Genomic DNA, 9,483 nt, shown 5'->3' with positions numbered 1-9,483 from the left:
GCTCCGACTTTATTAATAATTAAACACTGTGGCTTTGCAATCAATGGACATTCACCGTCACCCTGAGAACACACACCAACACACACATTCCCTCCAAGCACATAAACGGGAACGTCACTTCCCGGAACGTCACCCTTCCCAAAACCATCCGACAAGCAGATACCATTAGTAAGGGCATTTTATCAGCTAGGCCGACCAATCTGGGAACTAAATCGTTACCAAGAAATTTCTTCACCAATGTGTTTCTAAAGGTGTCTAATGTAGGCCTACTAAAAGTTTGAAATTCAACTCCTGTGGGAAATTTAGTTATTAGCATAATATGTGACCATACCCATAACATCCTATATAAAGAAAAAAAGTCAAAATTTCATAATTCTTTCAGTAGCATGTGACATATTATGAAACTAGGGGTTTTTCATGATTCTGAATCCATTCCAAGCATTAGTTTTGCACAAAAAACACTCCTTGGGAGGAAAACGGCCATAGCTGTCATCACAAACGTGATGAAGTGGACATGGCCTAATTTAGCCCAAGGAGTGTTTTTTGTGCAAAACTAATGCTTGGAATGGATTCAGAATCATGAAAAACCCCTAGTTTCATGTCACATGCTACTTAAAGAATGATGACATTTTGACTTTTTGGCCTTATATAGGATGTTCACATAGGATGTATTATGCTAATAACTCAATTTCCCACAGGAGTTGAATTTCAAACTTTTAGTACATGTTATTAGACACATTTAGAAACACATTGGTGAAGAAATGTCTTGGTAATGATTTAGTTCCCAGATTTTCATAGATTTCTCTTACATTCTGTACATTGCATCTTTTAAAACTCTTCTCAAAACCTACTTGTTCAGAAAAGCGTCCCCCCCCCCAGCCCCATTGAATGTTTGTTCACTGAACTCTGTCGGTATTTTTATTTCTATCTATTACATTGTTGTTGTTTTTATATTGTATCTCTAAATATGCTTTCTACTGTAGGCCAGCTGGCTGTAAGTTCTTGATTTGCTATGGTGCATCCATTTAAATGTGTTCGATTTTCCTGTGAATTTGTTGTACAGCACTTTGTGACTTTGTCCAGAAAAGTGCTATATAAATAAAGTTATTATTATTATTATTATTCCCAGACCCGGAAGTCCCTCCTTCAGTCACGCATATTTGGCTCCAAGCCGTAGCGAGCCGCTACAATATATATATATATATATATATATTGTTTTTTTTCCCGCGCCACTAACATGGTTTCATACATTATCATCAGAATTCAGTAAAAAACGGGTTGTCCGGAACTCTCCTTTAAAATAATTATCATATTTTTTCTAGTTTCTACAGAAGCGGTAGGCTATACGACTACATCCTAGATGTGCAATAAATAAATCTGTCATTGAATGTCCCCATTGTACAGTACTGTATACTGTACAGCCAAGTCAATATCAATATGTCATTACTCTTCGTGTTAACCTCTTTCCTATACTGTTCATATACTGGATCATTTTATGAATTGTATTTTACCACTTTATTTAACCACTTTTCAAAAAAGTCAACAACAAATAGCGAATAGAAGATCTACGAGTTTGTGAGCTTCTAGATCTAATATGTGTTTCACTTTTTATTTTATATAAGTTAATTTGCACACGCCACTGCCCCAATTAAGTGTGTATGTTAAGAGCATCTCTTCCTGTAGAGTTGGTAAGCAAGCCTATCAACTTTGTATAATTCATAAACGTGTACTTCAGAATGCATAAATTGCCACACAAATGTGCTTTTATTTCAGAACATTTAAATGGCCTATGTTGCAGGGTTAATGTGAAATCTTCCAGTTTCCACACCACAGGCAGACTGAGAGATACTTAGGTCATTCTCCAGTAGTCACAGGGATAGTTGTGGTAGAAATCAAATGAGTTTCAGGGCCCACATCCTTGCCTGTGCACCCTGCCTGCCGTCCAGGCAAACAAATGTCCCCGACCCGAGAAAAACCTAATGCACCGCAGAGAGGACATTAGAAACACATATCCTGTTTTATTAATGTGGTCAATACAGTCCATTAGGCTGCGGGATTTAAAAAGCCACAGAGCTCTCCCGCCTCCATTAATATTCTCTCTCACCCATGATGCCCTAACGTTCAGCAGAAGAAGGCTTCTATGTTCCCTCAAATAGCACTAAAAATCTTGGAATTGATTTAAAAATGTCTTGGTCCTTCTTTTTTCCTTTGGCCATATTGCATAAGGCATAATTACTGTACTGTATCTGCAAACATTTTTGTTATGAACCATCCACGGTCTCTTTACTTTAAGAAATAGTTCACCAATATTATAAGGGGTATACACAGTATCTATCTATCTATCTATCTATCTATCTATCTATCTATAAATGTGCCAAGTCTCTGTACGACTTCAAATTCGACACACACGTTCCATAACCCACAGGGAGTGCAGTGCCCGGTGCTGAGTCGGTCGGACACACCGTTGTCCTTAACCAGCACAAAAGCCTCTGCCCAGGCTCTGGACCTGACCTGATAACTCCATATATGGGCATAAAAGGGACAGGCTCTCGACAGGTCCCCTGCCCAGGCTCCGGACAGGATCCAAATTAGCCAAATGATCATACCTGATCACCCCATGATATCCATATATGGTGCTGGCCTGACAGTCTGCATGACAGTCTGCATAGACTGCATATTTGGGCATGCCTGACAAATAACTCCATATATAAAAGGGACACAGACATAACTAGAAATGCACTCTGTCGAGGTGCCAACTTGCGTGTTGCACACAAGTAGCCTACATGGCCTACTTGAGAGCAAGCAGAGCACGCAAGTACTGCCGACCTCTACGAACTTACGATCCCCTCTATAAAATATATACACCTACGAACCTTAGATACGTCACCGTCAACACATAGAAATGCACAGTTAGCACTATTGCTACAGTAGCTTCAAGTCCTCACTAAAGAGCTTTCTGAAAGCCTGCCTGATTTTAAAACTATATTTTTGGATATTTTTGGACCACAATGGAAACAAGCCCCCTGGAGCTTTTTGTGCTATCCTTTTTAGCATATCCATTGACTGTACTACCTACTGTTAACAACCCGGCTAATAAAGCAATCAATCAATCAATCAATCGTGTTGTCACTTCAAAAAGTTGGTAGCATTTAGTGTTTCGGTTAAAGGTTAACAATTCTTGCCTTCAACACAATAGACTACATTATGTCTCACAGACTCACAATGGAATCTGCCAGCTTTTGGCAGGCCTGGCTGCAGTAGGTCATAAACCAGTCAAGGAGAGCCAACACCTTTTCAATTAACTAAGCCATTGTCTGATTGCTTCTCTTAAAGTATATACTCGCTGGGACATGGAATCCATTCCCTGGCTCGAGTGTGAGAAAGCATATAGAGAAAGCACACATAATGGAGAAGAGGATTTCCAATAATTGTAAACGGAACTTTCTTTTTGTTACCGCATTGTTCATTGAAGGTCATCCTTTGCTTAGTAATCACACAACAACACACACACACACACACACACACACACACACACACACACACACACACAAAATAGTATAACATATACTGTAGATGCAGCAATGATAATCTTATTGATTGAGTCATTCGGAAGCTCTTTCTATGTTTTTTGGGCGCTTAGATTTTTCCAAATTGCAAGAATGTAGCCTCTAAATGTCATAGCTCGTTGACATGGTATATTGACCTCGATTCTGCCACCGTTTGTTTGTTTTGAAATTGGGAATAGCCTACTTTGCATCACATAACCCCTTTAATTTCCAACCTCCTCTGTGTTCTGCCAGTGTATCTACCTGCTGTCAAATATAAAACTGGGCTTCAGAAATGAAAATTAAAAAAGCAGCTGGGCAATAAAGCAAAAACTAATACGCATTAAAAAACCCTGTTAATTTCTTCCAAAAGAAAGAAGCGATAGCAACAAGTAGCTGCAACTTGTTATGCAAGCAGGGCTTAATTAATGCTGGAGCTGACCTGAGATTATTTCCCTTACCTCTAGAAGGTGCTTGGTCACTTCAAATGCACATTTCAGGAGATGGGGATGTGAAGTGGTTTCCCCTCCATGTCCCTTCCTGGTGACCTCTCTACTTCCTCATCCATTGTTCAGATTCTCACGACAACCTGGCTTTTCAGTCGGATGGTCAGTATGAGTCATCCCGGAGCACAGAACTGAACAACCAGAGAGCACTGCGATCTTTCATGATTCTACGGACACAGCCTTCATTGATGGTCATGGATGGAGGGAAGGTCACTTCCACTGATTTTGTTCAGCTGTACACGCAACCCTTTGTATTGAACTTTGATTAAGGTCATTAAAGTTCCCATACCAGGCAGTGATGCAGTCAGGCAGTGAGTTCCTCAGTGATGTGCACGCTCAGCAATGTAAGTCACTGATGATTTACACTGGCTTGTCGAGATTGAGACCCATGTCTCTTGACACCATTGTGTATCTTATGTTATGTTACACTGTAATTTAAGATTAGAAAAGAGAAGTGGATAACATGACAAACATAATATATTTTCCTGTAGGGCCGCCTAACATAGCTGCAAGCAGTAATAATAATTACTAAAACAATCACACCCGTGTGAAGTGAGGGGCACTCTTACCATCGTACATCATCACACATCATCTCATTCTCTCCTAAGTACTGCGTAATGTCTGACATCTCTCTACAAGCAACATATACAACGGTAACCCCCATGGCACAATCCTTATGGGACGCTCAAACAATGACACGTCTCGCATCATCTCATTCCGGCCAATATAGATTTTGCGTCCTCACCTTCGTCGTCAGTGTTTGTCTTTATGCAATGTTTGACCAGAAAGCACGCTGGCTGGGCCAGGCTATGTTTACACAAACCCTCAAAGTTGGACATAGGAGGGGATAGCGCCTTTTTTTGTTGAATATTATTTTCACCTGAATTTTGTAATGGAAGTTAAACCACATCAAGGTCAAGTAACCAAATATGGAAATGACTGACGTCATGGTATATTCCTGCAACACATCATCTGGGACGCTATAAGATAACTTCGGGTCTGATCGTAAAGCTGAGAGGAAACATAGCTGCTCAAGGGACTCTACAGTATGTTTCAAATACCAATGAAGGTTGTTGCCCGGAGCTTCACCCTGTTCCTCACTATGGCAGTAGTTTTTGGCTGCAGTGCTCCCGCCGGCTGCAATGATGCTGACGCCACTCCAAATCAGAATGTGCCTAAACTCTACAGTAAGGCCCATGGAGTGCCGCTGTACGTTCACCCTGGATTGAAGTACCTGGGTGAGCTCATGTCCATGCTGGATCAGAACACGGACCATGTCTGCGCCAACGTCACCAACCACATCCACAAGCTAAGGAATCACCTGAACAAGGCCTGTGAGGAGTTCCACAACACTATGGTCACGTACCTGGGCGAACTCCGGTCCCGCACATCCCAGAACATTGACATGGCCAAGGAGTGCCTGGAGCCTTACCACACAACTATGGCAACTTACCTGGACGAGCTTAGGTCCCACACCTGTCGGAACATAGTCGTGGTCAAGGAGTGCGTGGAGCCATACATCAGCCACGCCTGCGAGACTGCTGCCAAGACGCTGGGCAGCTTCACAGCTCTGCTGAAAGCCAAAGGACATGAAGATGAATGGCCACTTATAGACATCTCCAGGGAATAAGATTGGTTTAATTAAACTTGAGATAAATAAACCAAAATCCAGGAGCAAGTCCAGACAGTGACGCACAAGGTCAGAGACCACACTGCCTAAAACACCCAGACACTTGAGGGTTTGTGTATAGTTCTTGGTCTGGCTCTGGTTCTTTTAATGTGGAGAAGGGGTAATGTTGCACTTACTGTACTACTAGAATGTAGTGGTGCAGGATGCTCAAAACAAATTCCCCAGTTTCAACATGAAGTTTTTGCTGAGCGACGTTCCGCTTGGCAAATAATACTTTTCTACCGAAGCATTATGCTTTAGAGTTACCGTGATAAATGTTCTAGAGATTTGAAAAACATAGATTTTATTAAATGTTCTACTTGAGAACATTCAAAGGACCCGATTTTAACCGAGAGACTTGGTACAAGGATACCCAGAACGTACCACATGGATCTCGGGCTGACATCAGTCACCTATGACTTGCCTATGACGTATGACTCCATATTTGACCACAGTTTCAGTCCGACCCGACTGCCGTCCATCGACTTCCATCCATTACAAACGTAAAGTTAAATGGCGGTTTTGGTTGGCCAATCATGGAAGCCAATGCCTATTATCTCCCGAAAACTAAAAATGTGTTTGGCCTCTGTGGACCCACAAATTAGTCAAAAATACAAAAAATTGTGATTTTTCGGTCCGTGCAGTTTTCGGTTCCCGAGAACCGAAAACTGCACGGACGCTTTAAGCCAGCCAAAGAGAGAAACACGGACACAGATTTTATGAATGAATAGAAAGGATAATAAAAAGAGCATATCAAATATACGTTTTGGTAATGTCATTGGGTATTCCACATCATCATGGAATGACATCACAATGTCGTCATCACAACCATCTAAACGTGATTTAAAGTCATTTTCTTTCTTCACACCTTCATATGAACCTTGGACCGACAAACCATTTTAATGTACAGTGGGTCTGACTGGTGTTCTAAGATATTGCACAGGGCAGTGTGTCAATCTGAGTATTAATACAGTTATTGCACGTGATTGTTCTCCTGGTCTCTTATTCCAATGGATTTGGACAGCGGAACAAATGAACCAGGATTCGTGGGTATCCGGTTTTGTAAAGAATGCAACAACATGTTGTATCCCAAAGAAGACAAGGACAATCGTATCCTGCTCTATGCATGCAGGATCTGTCACTACCATCAAAAGGCAGACAACAGCTGCATCTATGTCAATAAGATCACCCATGAGGTCAATGAGCTCACCCAAATCATTGCCAATGTAGCTCACGATCCAACGCTACCAAAGACACAGGACCATCCCTGTCCCAGATGTGGCCACAAGGAGGCAGTGTTCTTCCAATCTCAGGCTGAGGATGCAATGAGACTGTACTATGTCTGCACTGCCCCTCACTGTGGACACAGGTGGACACACTAGAGATGAATCACCTGCTTCTTGAAATAAAGACATGCCTGGTTAAATATGTTAAAATTTTAATAAAGTGTCCAGAGAGTTAAGGGGCATCATATTGTTCTCCTTTGGCGATAACCATTTCAGGGAGAGCTAAGGATAAAGTTGACCCCGGTGACCTCTGGAAGAGATGACACCCCTTTGAGGTTCTCTCCATGTTCTCTGTCTGATCTCCTATGGCCCTGAATGCTGGACCCTGATGCCTGCCTTTGACAAAAGATGGGAGATGCATCAGAAGGCTGCGAGCAGTACTAAACATCGACCAACAACCATCAAGCCACAGTCCTTAGACTCCCTTGCTGTCAGCAACCCTGTGCTAACACATGTTCATCAATCACTGGGGTTCCCCACCTACGTGGAATGTACGATGCAGGGCCCCAAAAGTACTGGTGAGCTGTGAGATGTATGGCTTGAGATGACTGTAGATGATGAGGACAAACCATCTTAAAACAGTCAACACTGAGGTTCTGTCCTTGGCCCACCCTATTCCCTCTACACCAAATATCTTGGTTGAAAACAGCCAATCTTTAATCTACTGCAGACATTTTCTTTTTTTGAAGGTTTTTAAAGGTTAAAGTAAACCCCTCTACATTGATTTATTTCATGGTATGTAGCGGCTATACATACCATGAAATAAATAATAAATAGGATGTGACATCTTTGTGTTACTGTGTTTGTGGGTTAATTCAAAGATGACAACTTATTGAATTCATAATAATGATAGTAGTGACAGGAGGCACAACATTAAATGTTCACTAGCTCCCAGGCCTTTTCTGACATGAATCTGGAGCAACACCTGCGCATGCTCTGTGCTGGAAAGGCAACACTATTCAACCAACGTATTGCTCAACACAGTAATCAAGCAGGCAAGTACGATTTGCATTTCTGTCTAAAAAAAGTATACATAAATGAAAATGCAACATCCTTCTCGTGAAACGGATGCACTCCATGAAAAATGAAATATCAAAGTGGATTGTTTCTGCCACATGGATGGACCGCATCAGAAATGTGGACCTCTACGGGGACCTACCACGGGTCACGAACAAAGTCAGAGAGAGAAGAATGAGGCTGGCAGGGCACACAGAACTTGAGGCAAGTAAATGTACTCTATGGGAGCCAACCCAGGGCAAAGCCAGGAGGGTAAAGAAGTGAACCAAACTGTTGCCACTCATAAATGGCCGAGCGACTCTGAGAAAAAGTCTAAATGCAGCAGACTTGGCCAACAGCCTGATTGGTCACCCTGACCACTGAACTTCAACCAAAAAAACGCAGTATCCATCCACTGACTCTGGCCGTTCCCTCGGGCTACAGGATCTAAACTCTAGAACTCACTGGCAGCCTTGGAAATGAAATTCATGAAATATGAGAATTTTATTAATGTAAAGATGTTTACTTTAAATGTCAACTGATGAATGGCCCGAACTAATGCGCTAGTGCTTTGATGTTTACCCAATTGTTACGGACCAACTAGTCTAGGGGTAAAGGTACGCATAACATAATATGGACAGAACCTCACTGCAAATTCGAAAAATTATTTTACTGGCTCAATAAATACATGGTGGAAGTTAATCGACTTTCAATATAGGCAATCATTTATAATAGCGATAACTACTAAGCAGTATTAGGCTATGAGTAAGATATTAAAGCAGAGTAGGGTTGACGACTTACAGTGGTGGGGTGTTCCCCAAAGTAAGGGGGCCAAATAAAACAATAACTTCGCCTAACCAAAACCCTAACCAATAACAAAGGGTAAACTATAACTTGGGCCTAACAATCCTTCCCGAAGGGAGCTACAAATAAACCAAAAAAATAAGCAAAAGTTAACTAACAAGATAGTAACGAACAGCTGGAGTTAAATAAGCAATGTTGTCTCCTCGGAAGCCAGGCAAAGACTGTCCTTTTATAGCAGACGCACTGGCCACCTGTGCATCACAATACTGTACATGACCGGCTTGGCCAATGAGGGTGATCAGGACCTCACGCAGCTTCTACCGGCTCTCGCGAGAGATGCCAAGCGAGAAGAGAGTAGTAGTCTGCAACTGGGAGAAGCACAGTAACACAACAGCAACACTGGCTGTAGTGGCGCCTCAAGGCCAGTGCAACGTAAACAAGACTACCAGCAGGTGATATACATATATGGAAACAATAGCCTTAGCCCCATGACTGTATATGACCAATAGTTTGTTAGTATAAATATATGGAAATAGCCACAAGTACATATATATTTAACCAACCATAACCATTAAATAACTATACCAGAAATAATAATTATAATAATAATTATAATAATAATAAACTGCTTGATGTTACACCAATACATCTCAATCATTGTGAATGTTGTGCCACAA

The 9,483-nt window shown here is 41.6% G+C and overlaps 1 protein-coding gene across 1 annotated transcript; it reads left to right on the top strand.

The window, feature by feature from the left end:
- Nucleotides 1–6,730: 6,730 nt before the first annotated feature.
- On the top strand, nucleotides 6,731–7,102 carry LOC310878945 (DNA-directed RNA polymerase II subunit RPB9-like; the record flags this gene model as incomplete). Its single annotated transcript, XM_083793361.1, has 1 exon — nucleotides 6,731–7,102. The coding sequence occupies one exon, from the start codon at nucleotides 6,731–6,733 to the stop codon at nucleotides 7,100–7,102; it is 372 nt and encodes a 123-aa protein (XP_083649487.1).
- Between the last annotated feature and the right edge of the window lie 2,381 nt (nucleotides 7,103–9,483).

This window comes from Protomyctophum parallelum, assembly GCF_964188405.1.
Source record: "Protomyctophum parallelum genome assembly, chromosome: 21".
Taxonomy (NCBI): domain Eukaryota; kingdom Metazoa; phylum Chordata; class Actinopteri; order Myctophiformes; family Myctophidae; genus Protomyctophum; species Protomyctophum parallelum.
Note: the sequence above shows the minus strand (reverse complement) of the source record. Positions and strands in the feature narration are given on the sequence as shown.